We start from the raw sequence: 17,486 nt of genomic DNA, 5'->3' as shown, positions 1-17,486 counted from the left end.
CTATAAAAACCCCACAATGATCCGAGGGGACAATAAACAAACAACCACAAAGAGGCAGAAAGTAGGACGACAACAAAGATGCAAAATGGCCATGAGATCTGTAAACGCGTTTGTGAACGAGCCACTGAACAGGTTTCATGTTTCCTCGTGGAGCAGCATCATCACGTCTTCTGTTCATACATCACAAAGATGGTTATTTATGGCGTGCTTTATGGTTTACATGTTCATCAGGTCTTTCTGATCCGACTCCTCCGAGGTTGGGGGTCAGGGACTGATGGAGCTGCCATTTCAGGTTCTTTCATCAGAGCCGTTAAAATGAGGCCAGTCCTTGAATCAGCATAAATCCTGCTCAGTTTGTGTGTTCTCGTTCCTCCGCTCGCTCCCTGCCAGCCTTGTTGTGTTCTCTCTGGGGAGCTGGGACTCATGCATAATTAAAACTCCCTCACAGACTCTTCCCGAGCAGCACTGCAGCACATATGGCCTGTCAGAGGAGGGTCGTGGAGGAGTCCTGAGTTTCACTGCAGATAGACGCTTTACTTACAGTCTAAGGGGGCCTGAAGACTGAACCAGGACCCGGGATCCTGCACAGGTCCTTGAAACACAGAGGGCTTTGTTCCAGCCTGTTTTCATAACGGATGAATGTCCCTGAGGGAAAGTGATTGAAGCTAACATGTTTCCGTCCAAAGAGATTCTTGGCACAAAGCGCTGCAAGGCCTTTTCACACTGCTGGCACAAACACGCAGTGAATTGGCATTCTGATGAAGACAGCGAGGGAACAGGAAACAGGGAACAGGGAACAGGAAACAGAAAGCTCCACCACCAGCAGCTCCACCACCAGCAGCACCCCCAGTAGCTTCACCACCAGCTCCACCACCAGCAGCTCCACCACCACCAGCAGCTCCACCACCACCAGCATCTCCACCACCAGCAGCTCCACCACCAGCTGCTGACTTAAAGGGAACTGATCCAAGATTGATTCTTCAAAGTTCAGACTTCAGAGGGAAACTTGAAGTTTGAGTGATTCAGAAACATCTTCTGTCATTATAAAGATATTCTGGTTGATTTGTTGTTTTTTTTATAACAGGTCTGTGTTCTTTACAGTGATATTCAAAGTTTTTTTCACCTTTACCTTGGAGAAAAACTTGCTGAGGAGTATTGAAGCTCAAAGATCTCTACGCAGTGATTTAGACACTTGAACATCAGCTCAGAGTCTTTGCTCGTTTCTTTCATGTGAAAATAAAATCTGCTGTTTTTTTCATGGTCCACCTTCAGAGGACTGTGGCTTCACTCTCTGTGTTGTCGTCTTTCTTTAGGGTTCATTCTTTGGACGTTTGAGGCACTTCATCGCCATCATCGACCCGAGCACGCTGTTTGTGTCCGAGGTAACGTCTTCATTGCTATTAAATATATAAACTCTGTACTATAGTTAAACACAAAGGTACAGACACAGTTCTTTAAAGGAACATTATTTCATTTGTGAGATGTAATTAAAATGTATTTAAGTTTCTCTCATGCTGCAGTTGGCTCATTTAGACACTCTCACTCGGTTTCTTTTTCTCTGTTTGTAGAAACAGCTGAAAGAAAGCATCAAACTTCTGGATGACTACAAACATGGCTCCCTTTCTCCTGGAGTCTCTGATCTTCAGGTGAGGTTTACTTTGTCCACTAAAGTGTGACATGATGAGCTGACCCTGAGATATCAGGTTACCACGTTCACCTTCACCAGTCGTATTCAAAAACAACAAAAACATTCAAAAACAACAAAAACGCCAAGATGACTCAAAAAACTTTAATTGACACAAAATCTACAAACAGAAACTTGCAGAAGAGATTGTTTTCTCATCATCACCGTCATTAAAACAGCTGATGTGTTTAAGTAACACTCTGGATACACATCTGTCAGACCACCACAGAACCACAATCTACACATCTGTCAGACCACCACAGCAGCTACAATCTACACATCTGTCAGACCACCACAGAACCACAATCTACACATCTGTCAGACCACCACAGCAGCTACAATCTACACATCTGTCAGACCACCACAGAACCACAATCTACACATCTGTCAGACCACCACAGCAGCTACAATCTACACATCTGTCAGACCACCACAGCAGCTACAATCTACACATCTGTCAGACCACCACAGCAGCTACAATCTACACATCTGTCAGACCACCACAGCAGCTACAATCTACACATCTGTCAGACCACCACAGCAGCTACAATCTACACATCTGTCAGACCACCACAGAACCACAATCTACACATCTGTCAGACCACCACAGCAGCTACAATCCACACATCTGTCAGACCACCACAGCAGCTACAATCTACACATCTGTCAGACCACCACAGCAGCTACAATCTACACATCTGTCAGACCACCACAGCAGACACAATCTACACATCTGTCAGACCACCACAGCAACCACAATCTACACATCTGTCAGACCACCACAGCAGCTACAATCGGCACATCGACTTCTTTTCATATTAAAGAGGTTAATCAAAGTGATATTGGTAAAGTCATAATGCAGTTAAGGCAATCTAAAGCTAAGGATTATTTTAGATTAGATACTTTATTTATTAAAAAACACAGTTCTGTTGTTCAAGTGCCAATGACTCATGTTGTCAACTGCTCTATCAGAAGTAATGAATTTCCTGAGCCCTGGAAAAAGGCAATTATAACTCCCATTCACAAGGCTGGTTCACCTGACCTGGTCTCTAATTACAGGCCAATTTCTATCCTACCTGCACTCTCAAAAGTTCTTGAGAAAACAGTTGCTAAACAACTTGTTGATTACCTTGAAAATAAACACCTACTGCACCCCAAACAATTTGGGTTCAGAGCAAGGTATTCAACAGAGTTGGCAAACTGCTGCCTCACAGAAACTGTAAAACAGTTGTTAGATGAGGGGAATGTAGTGGTGGCAGTATTCTTGGATTTGAAAAAAGCCTTTGATACTGTTAACCATGAAATTCTCCTTAATAAACTCAAAACATTTACTTTCTCAGATGAGGCAATTGCTTGGTTCCATACATATCTTAAACATAGAGAGCAGTGGGTTAGATCCAATTCTACCCTGTCAACTGTCCAGGCTTGTTCAATGGGAATTCCACAATGTTCTATATTAGGCCCTTTACTTTTTAGCTTATATATTAATGATTTACCAGACAGTTGTAAAAGAGCCAGATGCCAAATGTATGCGGACGACACCGTGGTATTTGCGTCTGCAAAAACTCCTCAGTTGGCAGCCAAAACTCTATCAGAAGAGATGTCTGGTGTATCCCAGTGGCTCAGAAACAATCATTTGACTTTAAATGATAAAAAGACAGTGTCATTGTGCTTTTCAATTAAAAGAAAAGCCAACGAAAATTCCGGAGTAAAGATTGATAAGATAGAGATAGATCAAGTAGATGAGTTCAAATTTTAGGTGTTATTTTAGATTCTCAGCTTAAATTTAATAGACATGTAAAGAAGCTGTGCAAAACTGTCAAGACCAACTTAAATTGCTTTCGCCTAATAAGACAATATATATCGCTTAAGGCAGCACAACAATTTATGCATGCCATGATATTTTCCCATTTGTCATATTGTATAACCGTTTGGGGTCAAGCCAACCAAACAACAATGACACCAATCATTATACAAACAGGCACTTAAAATAATGGATCAGAAACCTGCTAGATGGCATCATTGCCAAATTCTCAAGAAACACAATTTACTGGGTTTTGACAGCTTTGTAAACTTTTCATTTTTAAATCTCATTTTCAAGTGTATGAACAGCCTTGCTCCAGAAATACTCTACCAATTAATAAACAAATAGAACAGTAGAATTAGAACTAGGGGTGCAACAAGCGGAAATTGTAGAATAGCGAAACGCAAAACAACATTCGGACAATCATCCTTTGCAGTAATAGGCACCAAACTGTGGAATACATTACCATCAGAAATTAAAACATTGACAGAGCACAAGGTTTTTAACACACAAGTAAAACAATGGTGAAACTGAATGTGAACATTGACCCGTACATACGCACACTCTCTCACACACACACACACACACACACACACACACACACACACACACACACACACACACACACACACACACACATTATTTGTTGTCCTTGTTTTTGTCCTTATGTCTCCTGTATTTGACGTGTTCTTTAGTCTTATTTGTATGTAACATTTAGTAAAGGTCTAACCAGGGAAAGGGGTTGAAAATTAGTCTTGGCTAGAAACCTGTATGCATGGCATCTATTTTATATTTTATATGAAATAATGTACAATGTATTTGTCCCTGCTCAATAAACTTCTAAACAAACAAACATCTGTCAGACCACCACAGCAGCTACAATCTACACATCTGTCAGACCACCACAGCAGCTACAATCTAAACATCTGTCAGACCACCACAGCAGCTACAATCTACACATCTGTCAGACCACCACAGCAGCTACAATCTACACATCTGTCAGACCACCACAGCTACAATCTACACATCTGTCAGACCACCACAGCAGCTACAATCTACACATCTGTCAGACCACCACATCAACCACAATCTACACATCTGTCAGACCACCACAGCTACAATCTACACATTTGTCAGACCACCACATCAACCACAATCTACACATCTGTCAGACCACCACAGCTACAATCTACACACCTGTCAGACCACCACATCAACCACAATCTACACATCTGTCAGACCACCACAGCTACAATCTACACATCTCTCAGACCACCACAGCAGCTACAATCTACACATCTGTCAGACCACCACAGCTACAATCTACACATCTCTCAGACCACCACAGCAGCTACAATCTACACATCTGTCAGACCACCACAGCAGCTACAATCTAAACATCTGTCAGACCACCACAGCAGCTACAATCTACACATCTGTCAGACCTCCACAGCAGCTACAATCTACACATCTGTCAGACCACCACAGCAGCTACAATCTACACATCTGTCAGACCTCCACAGCAGCTACAATCTACACATCTGTCAGACCACCACGGCAGCAACAACAGTCTACACATCTGTCAGACCACCACAGCAGCTACAATCTACACATCTGTCAGACCACCACAGCTACAATCTACACATCTGTCAGACCACCACGGCAGCAACAACAGTCTACACATCTGTCAGACCACCACAGCAGCTACAATCTACACATCTGTCAGACCACCACAGCAGCTACAACCTACACATCTGTCAGACCACCACAGCAACCACAATCTACACATCTGTCAGACTACAAACAAACAAAACCTGCTGTGTCAACAAGAGTCCATGATCAAAATCCAGGACAAACACATCACATCCATAAAGATCCACTCTCTGATTCAACATTTCTGTACTAATTCATGCAGTCGGACCTTTTGATTGGCACCTCAATGGACCAATCATGGCCTTTCATTCACTGTTCCTTGGCTACTGTATCCAATGAGAGGGTAGAAACGAGGTCAGCTGACTGGAGCTGGTGAAAGTGATTTCAAGTCACCAGAAAGACGTCAAGGTCATTTAAAGGTCATTTAAAGGTCATAAAACCAAATTGACCTGAAGTTAAATTAAATGAATGTCCGTGTAAGAAATGAAAAACATGAACATGAATGTTTGTATTCTTGATAAATAGTTGTCTGATGATTAACTACGGTTATTTTCTTTCCCTGCCCGGCTCACCTGTGCAGCTGTGGGAAGCCCAGAAGATCAAGCAGGTAAGTGATCCACCTGTCATACATCATGTCAGGTGAAGTGCACCTCCATACAGTGAAAGCCTGCGGGCTCGTGGCAGCATGAGGATGATGCCTTGCTCTCTGCACGCAGGCCATCATTCATCCTGACACAGGAGAGAAGATCTTCATGCCATTTCGAATGTCAGGTACGACCTCACATGAAGATCTCTCATCAAGTTTCCACCATTTCTCTTCATTTCTGTACTCTGAAAATCATGTCTTGGCTTGTGCAGGTTATGTCCCATTTGGAACACCGATTGTAAGTGTCACATAAAAATCATACATTTGAACTTGGCTGCTCATGCTCATGTTTGGGAACAGATGAGACTTTGGACTTATTTTACCCAGAAATAAGCTCTTATTCCCTGGTCTCATTTAGGTCATTGGCCTTCTCCTCCCAAATCAGACTGTGCTGTCTACCATTATATGGCAGGTACTGTAAACAACCAATGTACTGACAATCATTTGTTGTTGGACCGTCTGGGAAGCACACTTTAATAACCTACATGCAGATGTTAGCCACGTTAGGACATGAGAAATAAAGAGCTGATCAGATTGCTGCTTTCTGCGTGCTGTCGCTTTAAGAGGACATCTATCTATCTATCTATCTATCTTCCTCTTTGTTTTCTATAATTATTCCTTTAACCCTGACCCTTATTTCCTTTTTCTTTCCTACAGTGGCTGAACCAGAGTCACAATGCCTGTGTGAATTACGCAAACCGCAACGCCACCAAGGTAGACACCATTTATAGATCACCATCAACACCATATATAGCTATATTAAGACCATACATAGAGATATTAACACCATATATAGATATAATAACACCATGCATAGATATATTAACACCATATATAGATATATTAACACCATATATAGATATAATAACACCATGTATAGAGATATTAACACCATATGTAGAGATATTAACACCATGTATAGAGATATTAACACCATGTATAGAGATATTAACACCATGTAGAGATATATTAACACCATATATAGAGATATTAACACCATATATAGATATAATAACACCATGTATAGAGATATTAACACCATATGTAGAGATATTAACACCATGTAGAGATATATTAACACCATATGTAGAGATATTAACACCATGTATAGAGATATTAACACCATATGTAGATATATTAACACCATGTATAGATATATTAACACCATATATAGATATATTAACACCATATATAGATATTAACACATATATAGATATATTAACACCATGTATAGAGATATTAACACCATGTATAGATATTAACACCATGTATAGATATATTAACACCATATATAGATATATTAACACCATATATAGATATTAACACATATATAGATATATTAACACCATGTATAGAGATATTAACACCATGTATAGATATTATCACCATATATAGAGATATTACCACCATATATAGATATTAACACCATGTATAGAGATAGTAACACCATGTATAGAGATATTAACACCATGTATAGATATATTAACACCATGTATAGAGATATTAACACCATGTATAGATATATTAACACCATGTAGAGATATTAACACCATGTATAGATATATTAATACCATGTATAGAGATATTAACACGATATATAGATATTAACACCATGTATAGATATATTAACACCATATATAGATATATTAACACCATGTAGAGATATATTAACACCATATATAGAGATATTAACACCATGTATAGATATATTAACACCATGTAGAGATATATTAACACCATATATAGATATATTAACACCATGTATAGATATATTAACACCATATATAGATATATTAACACCATGTATAGATATATTAACACCATATATAGATATATTAACACCATATATAGATATTAACACATATATAGATATATTAACACCATGTATAGATATTATCACCATATATAGAGATATTACCACCATATATAGATATTAACACCATGTATAGAGATATTAACACCATGTATAGAGATATTAACACCATGTATAGATATATTAACACCATATATAGATATATTAACACCATGTAGAGATATATTAACACCATATATAGAGATATTAACACCATGTAGAGATATATTAACACCATGTATAGATATATTAACACCATGTAGAGATATATTAACACCATATATAGATATATTAACACCATGTATAGATATATTAACACCATATATAGATATTAACACATATATAGATATATTAACACCATGTATAGATATTATCACCATATATAGAGATATTACCACCATATATAGATATTAACACCATGTATAGAGATATTAACACCATGTATAGAGATATTAACACCATATATAGATATATTAACACCATGTATAGATATTATCACCATATATAGAGATATTACCACCATATATAGATATTAACACCATGTATATAGATATTAACACCATGTATAGAGATATTAACACCATGTATAGATATATTAACACCATATATAGATATATTAACACCATGTAGAGATATATTAACACCATATATAGAGATATTAACACCATGTATAGATATTATCACCATATATAGAGATATTACCACCATATATAGATATTAACACCATGTATAGAGATATTAACACCATGTATAGAGATATTAACACCATGTATAGATATATTAACACCATATATAGATATATTAACACCATGTAGAGATATATTAACACCATATATAGAGATATTAACACCATGTATAGATATATTAACACCATGTATAGATATATTAACACCATATATAGATATATTAACACCATATATAGATATTAACACATATATAGATATATTAACACCATGTATAGAGATATTAACACCATGTATAGATATTATCACCATATATAGAGATATTTCCACCATATATAGATATTAACACCATGTATAGAGATATTAACACCATGTATAGATATATTAACACCATGTATAGAGATATTAACACCATGTATAGATATATTAACACCATGTATAGATATTAACACCATGTATAGATATATTAACACCATGTATAGAGATATTAACACGATATATAGATATTAACACGATGTATAGATATATTAACACCATATATAGATATATTAACACCATGTAGAGATATATTAACACCATATATAGAGATATTAACACCATGTATAGATATATTAACACCATGTAGAGATATATTAACACCATATATAGATATATTAACACCATGTATAGATATATTAACACCATATATAGATATATTAACACCATGTATAGATATATTAACACCATATATAGATATATTAACACCATATATAGATATTAACACATATATAGATATATTAACACCATGTATAGATATTATCACCATATATAGAGATATTACCACCATATATAGATATTAACACCATGTATAGAGATATTAACACCATGTATAGAGATATTAACACCATGTATAGATATATTAACACCATGTAGAGATATATTAACACCATATATAGAGATATTAACACCATGTATAGATATATTAACACCATATATAGATATATTAACACCATGTATAGATATATTAACACCATATATAGATATATTAACACCATATATAGATATTAACACATATATAGATATATTAACACCATGTATAGAGATATTAACACCATGTATAGATATTAACACCATGTATAGAGATATTAACACCATATATAGATATATTAACACCATATATAGATATTAACACATATATAGATATATTAACACCATGTATAGAGATATTAACACCATGTATAGATATTATCACCATATATAGAGATATTTCCACCATATATAGATATTAACACCATGTATAGAGATATTAACACCATGTATAGATATATTAACACCATGTATAGAGATATTAACACCATGTATAGAGATATTAACACCATGTATAGATATATTAACACCATATATAGAGATATTAACACCATGTATAGATATATTAACACCATATATAGATATTAACACCATGTATAGATATATTAACACCATGTATAGAGATATTAACACCATGTATAGATATATTAACACCATGTAAAATATATTAACACCATGTATAGAGATATTAACACCATGTATAAATATATTAACACCATATATAGATATTAACACCATGTATAGATATTAACACCATGTATAGATATATTAACACCATATATAGATATTAACACCATGTATAGATATATTAACACCATGTATAGATATATTACCACCATATATAGATATTAACACCATGTATAGATATTAACACCATGTATAGATATATTAACACCATATAGAGATATTAACACCATGTATAGAGATATATATGTCTGTCTTGTTTGAATCTGAAATAAATGTATGACAGTATTTCTTGTCCTTCCTCAGCCTACGCCCACTTCAAAGTTCCTTCAAGGTTATGTAGGAGCTGTGAGCAGCGCTGTTTCCATCGCAGTGAGTGGCAACATCACTATCTTCTCTCAGGATTGGATGTTAGAAACCACACACACAAAGACTACTTAGAGACTGCTTAAAGACAATGAGACTAAGAATGCTGCCTGAGCAGTTTTGCTCATCTTTCCCTAAGATACACGTTTGCTTGTGTGATGTTAAATGAAATGTCTCTCTGTTTTTGACAGGTGGGACTGAACGTCCTGATCCAGAAGGCCAACAAGCTGAGCCCTGCCACCAGAATGATCATACAGAGATTAGTCCCGTTCCCCGCTGTAGGTCAGTTTTTAAAGGAGCTGGGGTCTCTTTTATAATCATTGCGTACGCACAAAACGGGGTCTGAAACTCGCGTACACCTTTTCCCACGCAAAGTCTGTGATCTATAAAAACAAACCTGACGGTAAAATTTGCGCACCGGTAAGCAACCTGTGACCCAGGTGTACGTTCATTTTGGAGGCATGGGAAATTGGCAACACAGATGGCCAAGTGGTGAATTGAAACCTGCAGATACATACTGATGTCTCTTCCACATTTTATTTCACTAAATATCAAACTTTACTGACAGATCCACGTCATCAGAATCATTCAAACCGACGATTTTATTTAGGCTATAATTGCGCATGTAGTGAGCCGTTTCCGATAAGTCACTTTCATTATGACAATATATAAACATAAAATAAATAAAAAATAAAAGTCTGCCTCATACATATTTCATCAACGCTATCTCGCCTTCATTATCCCAGACGGACCTCAGAGGACCGGACGTGTACACTAATGTAATCACTGATGTAGAGTTAAACATTAGACTAACACAGAGACCACAGAGCCTCCAGATTTCATTCATATATTTCAATATCGAGCATTTATCATCAAGTGTGGTTTTTAGTTTTAATAAAGATGACTGCGTCAAGACGCACAGAGACACGGCGGTGGCTTCACACATTTCACCTCCTCCACTCAGCATGTCTTCATCAGCTGCACGTATTTATTCTGTAAATAATTCAAGTGTGGACATTAAGTCAGGTCATCTCTGACACCATCATTAGGTCTATAAATCCTCATAATGAGTCACAGAGCAGACCGAGTTTACCACGAAAGAAACGACCAACAATCAAACGTTTTTGTTCGTTGATCAAACCTTTGATTACTAATATGATGACTGACGGGAGCACTCTGACAATATGAAGAAGACAGTGTGGGTCCTGTAAACATATAAGCATGTACACATGTAAACATGTAAACATGTACACATGTAAACATGTAAACATGTACACATGTACACATGTACACATGTAAACATGTACACATGTAAACATTGCATTCTCGTGCGTAATGATGAACGCTGGATGTTTTGGCGCTGTAGGAGGACAGCGTGAATGCAGCAGCGACGTGGTGTCACTCTCTGATTGGGTGAATGCAGCAGCGACGTGGTGTCACTCTCTGATTGGGTGAATGCAGCAGCGACGTGGTGTCACTCTCTGATTGGGTGAATGCAGCAGCGACGTGATGTCACTCTCTGATTGGTCTTCAGTTTGTGATCCTCCTGCTGCAGTAAACTATCCATATGTCCATTTTATCCTTCACTTCATTCACAAACTCCTCCGTTTCTGGGTCAGAAAGTTTCGTTTCTTTTTCTAAACTTCCGGGTTTCACCGAGATCCAGCGCTGGAAACCTTAGCTCCGCCCCCTCGTTTGTATGCATTTTCATTCACGAGCTGCTTTGCGTTGACCGTTTATGGTTGATTGTGGGCGTGTAGAGGGCGGAACATGGGACTAATCTACGTGCGCACATTTCCAGGTGGATCGTGATTTATAAAGGGAACATTGCGTGCAGGTGTGAGTACGAACACTTTTATAAATCTGAATAATTTTGTGGGCACGCCATTTCGGGTTTTTTGGCGTACGTACATTTTTAGTATGGATTCTACGCACTCTTTTATAAATGAGACCCCTGGTGTGTCAGAGAATGTCAGACTGTGTCCCCCTGCTGGTGAGAATCATTAACAAACATGTGATACTCTCTTTGTCTCTTTGAGTGAGTTTCGATAGATTTGGGGACAAAATCATTTCATGCCTTAATCAGTAGTTCTTGACCCTCAGAAATATTTCCAATAATAACACGTGTTTTTCTCTCCGTCCTCAGCGAGTGCTAACATCTGTAACGTTGGCCTGATGAGACACAACGAGCTGTCTGAAGGTATTGACGTGCTGGACAACAATGGGAACGTGGTAGGATCCTCCAAAATTGCTGCAAGACACGTAAGGATGATGTCATACACTGAAAAACTTCATATGTTTATACTCTGAGGCTCTGATTCACTGACAATGATCGCAGTCTCTAATACCTCCATAAATCCTTAATCATATTCTGATGGAGCTGCACTCTCATGTTGATGGAGCTGCACTCTCACTCTGATGGAGCTGCTCTCTCATGTTGATGGAGCTGCACTCTCACTCTGATGGAGCTGCACTCTCATGTTGATGGAGCTGCACTCTCACTCTGATGGAGCTGCACTCTCACACTGATGGAGCTGCACTCTCACTCTGATGGAGCTGCACTCTCATGTTGATGGAGCTGCACTCTCACTCTGATGGAGCTGCACTCTCACACTGATGGAGCTGCACTCTCACTCTGATGGAGCTGCACTCTCATGTTGATGGAGCTGCACTCTCACTCTGATGGAGCTGCACTCTCACTCTGATGGAGCTGCACTCTCACAATGATGGAGCTGCACTCTCACTCTCACACTGATGGAGCTGCACTCTCACTCTCACACTGATGGAGCTGCACTCTCACTCTCACTCTGATGGAGCTGCACTCTCACTCTCACACTGATGGAGCTGCACTCTCACACTGATGGAGCTGCACTCTCACACTGATGGAGCTGCACTCTCATGTTGATGGAGCTGCAGTCTCACTCTGATGGAGCTGCACTCTCACTCTGATGGAGCTGCTCTCTCATGTTGATGGAGCTGCACTCTCACTCTGATGGAGCTGCACTCTCACTCTGATGGAGCTGCACTCTCACTCTGATGGAGCTGCACTCTCACTCTAATGGAGCTGCACTCTGCACATAGAGGTGGGGCAGTCAGCGCTGGTCTTTGTGAGTTAGTTAAGAAAGAAGCAGAATATGTGAATACTTCTTAATTTACAAACATGCAAATGAGACGGGCACTCCCAGGACACTGTCTGCACTCAGCAGCCATCTGATCCTCTGACAGAGGAAATTAAGTCCAACTCGTCGCAGTATTTGAAGTGAAGCGTGTGCACATTGTTCTCATGTTTACCCTCAGGCCATCACTGAGACCGCCTTCACACGTGTGGTCCTCCCCATGCCCATCTTTGTGCTGCCCCCCATCATCATGTCATACCTTGAGAGGTGAGTACAGAAATACACAACATTTATGATCAATACTTTTTTTATTTTATCAAAACAGACCGTAATAATATCACGTCGACATCAACAATAATTGAACCCTAAAGCATCTCTGACCTCAGACAAACAGACCGAAACAACAGTCCAGCCTGTAAGTGCTGGGCTTAGATAGAGGAGGGGTCCCCAAGACAAACAGACTGGGGATGAAGGGGATACCCCGGCCTTTAATTCTCCCAACAGTGCGATATGTAACAGACCAAAACTCATGAAGCATGGGCGGACTCCACAGTACATCCTGGACCCCAGGGTTGCGCGGCCTAGCATAGCAGTCAAACATCGGGTTGTGCTCCCCCGTATAGAAACGCCTGACCCATCAGTGGAAGTTCATGACCTAAAGCCGGCGGTGACACCTCAATACGTCTCCTACGCCTTATTTATTTCTTTATTACGCATTCTTATTGTGAGATGTTTCCACGCCGATCAGTAACACAGAAACCAGCTGATGGCCTCACCACCACCTACGCCATGGCGTTTATCAGGCGTCCCTGCCTCGCCTACAGTCAGTCCGAAACGCCGCTGCTCGTCTTTTAACAGGTACATGAAGGCGAGAGTTCAGATCCCTGACCTTTGTCCACTGTTTGAAACTATTTGTATTGAAATCATCCCGTGGGTCAGACCCTTTAGGGTCTGTGTCAGACCCTTCAGGGTCCTGTACAGCTGCCTGGTCTCTGAGGTCTACATGAAGCTCTGGTTATCAGTGTTGCATCATGGGGGATAAAGTGTGTAATGAACCAGAGTCAACTTCTGTGTGTGTGTGCAGAGTGATAGACGCTCACAGCCGCTGAACAGGAAATAAAGAAATCTGCAGCCTGACTCACACACACACCTCCTCCTCTGACTCTGCACATGAGGATGTTTCTCCAACAGATCCAAAAATAACTCTTCGCTCGTCACCTGGGATCGCTGCGCCGAGCTCGCTCACGTTTCCTCGCCTCTCTCTCTCTCTTCCCTCGTGCAGGCTGCGCTTTCTGCAGTGCAACCGCAGACTGTTGCTGCCCATCCACAGCGTGGTGTGCCTGGTGACCTTCGGCCTCTCGCTGCCTGTGGCCATCAGCCTGTTCCCCCAGATGTCTCAGGTACAGTAGTTTCACGGCCAGATGGCTGAGGGACGCAGCTGCGTTGAAACTCACATTACATCCAGGCCAGTAGACGAGCACAGCCTGGAGCGCTTTCTCCCCGATGTTTTCTAAAGATCTCAAGTCAAAGGGCTCACATCTTACCTGCAGGTTTCTACCTTTCTTTCTTTGCAGATTGAGGTGTCTTGCCTGGAGCCGGAAATTGCCATGGCAACAGATTGCAAGGTCGTGACCTACAACAAGGGTTTATGATGGCTGTGGAGGATCTGTCAGGAGCAGCTGCAGTAAATCATCCTGACCTACCCGTATTAATGAACCTTTATATTCTAAAGATAATTCCAGCTTCCTGTCCGACTGTATAACCCCCCCCCCTCGCCCCATAGATATCATGATATATGTTCTGAAAGATTTCAACATTATAATTGTTATTATTATTATTATTATTATTATTATTATTATTATTACACTTTTTAATTCAAAATCAACATTTTTTAAATGTAAAGCTGCAATAAGTCACTTTTATTTTGAAGGGGATTAAAGGAAGCTCAATACAAACAGTCAAAACATGACAGAGAGCAGCGACATCATCAGCGTGTGTTTGGCGCCCTCTGCTGGACCTCTTCTTGTTCCTCGTGGTCAGGAGGAGCTGCAGGATGTTTCTCTGGAGCCGGTTGGTACTTCCTGTGGTTAGAAACCTGCAGGCAGACGCTCGCTGTGAGTTTTATGGAGTGGACGATATCGGGAACTCGCTCAGCACAATTAAAAACATTTCAGACGCTACTCGCTCACTCGCCGCTCGCTGACGGTGACGTCGCGCAACTAAAATGTGCGGCTTAACGACGGCAGAATATCGATGATAACGATAAATAACGGCATGAACTCCACCTCTCTCTCCTCTCCTGCCTCCTCTCTCCTCTTTCCTGCCTCCTCGCTCTCCTCTCTCCTCTCTCCTGCCTCCTCTCTCTCCTCACTCCTCTCTCCTCTTTCCTGTCTCCTCTCTCCTCTCTCCTCACTCCTCTCTCCTCTTTCGTGTCTCCTCTCTCCTCTTTCCTGTCTCCTCTCTCCTCTCTCCTCTCCTGCCTCCTCTCTCCTGTTTCCTGTTTCCTCTCTCCCCTCTCCTCTTTCCTGTCTCCTGTCTCCTCTTTCCTCTCCTGCCTCCTCTCTCTCCTCACTCCTCACTCCTCTCTCCTCTTTCCTGTCTCCTCTCTCCTCTCTCCTCTCTCCTCTCTCCTCTTTCCTGTCTCCTCTCTCCTCTCTCCTCTCCTGCCTCCTCTCTCCTGTTTCCTGTTTCCTCTCTCCTCTCTCCTCTTTCCTCTCTCCTCACTCCTCTCTCCTCTTTCCTGTCTCCTCTCTCCTCTTTCCTGTCTCCTCTCTCCTCTTTCCTGTCTCCTCTCTCCTCTCTCCTCTCTCCTCTTTCCTGTCTCCTCTCTCCTCTTTCCTTTCTCCTCGCTCCTCTTTCCTGTCTCCTCTCTCCTGTCTCCTCTCTCCTCCTCTCTCCTCTCTCTCCTCCTCTCTCCTCTCTTCTGCCTCCTCTCTCTCCTCACTCCTCTCTCCTCTTTCCTGTCTCCTCTCTCCTCTCTCCTCTTTCCTGTCTCCTCTCTCCTCTCTCCTCCTGAACCTCCTGAAAACTTCTTTCAGACTTTCACAGAATATTTTCTGATAACAAATATAAAATAATCTGAGATATAATGAAACGTTTCTTCCTGTTCACTGACTCTCGTCTTTCTTCCTCATCGGGAGAAACTACCGTCACTATCGTTGACGACCTTTGACCCTTCATTTAAACTGATTTCATTCAAAACGCTCCAAATATGAACTTTATCGAGTTTCTTCTCGCTGCTCGCTCCTCTCGTCCGTCTGAGAGTGGACGACTCAAACGCCACTTTCCACTCGTAAAAATCTTTTTAACCGCAATGCATTGTGGGATATATTGAGTGGACTGTAGAGGGTATGACCACGCTCTGTGACATCAGAGATGAAACGACCGCTGTAGTTCAGTTTAACCCGTTGATATTCAGCTGAACGAGCTCCGTCAGGCTCCAGGCGGGTATTTTATTTTATTTTATTTTATTGTGAAGGAGGAGGAAGAGGGCACAACTTCCTCCCTCATATTAAAGAGATATCAAAATAAAAGTCTGCTCGCTGCTCGGCTGATAGAGTCTGAACCTTTATTACTGATGTGGAGCCGCTCTGATACTCAACACGAGGTCATGAGGTCATGAGGTCACGAGGTCATGAGGTCACACTGAGCTGTTCTAACATGATGTGATTTTAACCTTTATAATGTGAAGTAATATAAAGTCATGATGTCGTTTGTTTATTAACTCTTGGTTAATAAAGTTTAGACTTTTTTAAATAATATGAAATGATTCTAAACTCGTGTTTGATGTTTGAGATGAATAAATAATAATAATCTGTTCAACACGTCTGACCTTCATTCAACAACAACCTTTAATCTTTAGAGACGGAGATCAACTCTCCTCTCTCCTCTCTCCTCTCTCCTCTCTCCTCTTTCCTGTCTCCTTTCTCCTTACTCCTCTCTCCTCTCTCCTAACTTCTCTTTCCTAACTTCTCTTTCCACTCTCCTGCCTCCTCTCTCCTCTCTCCTCTCTCCTCCTCTCTCCTGCCTCCTCTTTCCTCTCTCCTCTCTCCTCTCTCCTCTCTCCTCTCTCCTCTCTCCTCTTTCCTCTTTCCTGTCTCCTTTCTCCTTACTCCTCTCTCCTCTCTCCTCTTTCCTCTTTCCTCTTTCCTG

General features: G+C 40.4%; 1 protein-coding gene across 3 annotated transcripts in view; it reads left to right on the top strand.

Moving 5' to 3' along the window:
* The window catches only part of sfxn5b (sideroflexin 5b), a 19,958-nt gene extending 2,802 nt beyond the window's left edge, over nt 1–17,156 (top strand). Inside the window, exons 2-14 of one of the 3 annotated variants that reach the window (XM_020658008.3) lie at nt 1,314–1,382; nt 1,569–1,646; nt 5,722–5,748; nt 5,858–5,912; nt 6,000–6,025; nt 6,146–6,199; nt 6,445–6,501; nt 10,159–10,224; nt 10,410–10,500; nt 12,365–12,480; nt 13,516–13,601; nt 14,617–14,734; nt 14,909–17,156. In XM_020658008.3, the coding sequence (XP_020513664.1) occupies nt 1,314–1,382; nt 1,569–1,646; nt 5,722–5,748; nt 5,858–5,912; nt 6,000–6,025; nt 6,146–6,199; nt 6,445–6,501; nt 10,159–10,224; nt 10,410–10,500; nt 12,365–12,480; nt 13,516–13,601; nt 14,617–14,734; nt 14,909–14,986 (921 nt within the window). In that variant the 3' untranslated portion in view covers nt 14,987–17,156. The remainder of the gene's footprint in view (nt 1–1,313; nt 1,383–1,568; nt 1,647–5,721; nt 5,749–5,857; nt 5,913–5,999; nt 6,026–6,145; nt 6,200–6,444; nt 6,502–10,158; nt 10,225–10,409; nt 10,501–12,364; nt 12,481–13,515; nt 13,602–14,616; nt 14,735–14,908) is intronic. The other 2 variants (XM_020658010.3, XM_065958918.1) reach the window with 2 other exon arrangements.
* Nucleotides 17,157–17,486: the final 330 nt, after the last annotated feature.

Source organism: Labrus bergylta, chromosome 9 (assembly GCF_963930695.1).
Source record: "Labrus bergylta chromosome 9, fLabBer1.1, whole genome shotgun sequence".
NCBI classification, from domain to species: Eukaryota; Metazoa; Chordata; class Actinopteri; order Labriformes; family Labridae; genus Labrus; species Labrus bergylta.
The sequence above is the reverse complement of the archived record's forward strand: the minus strand, read 5'-3'. Positions and strand labels throughout refer to the sequence as shown.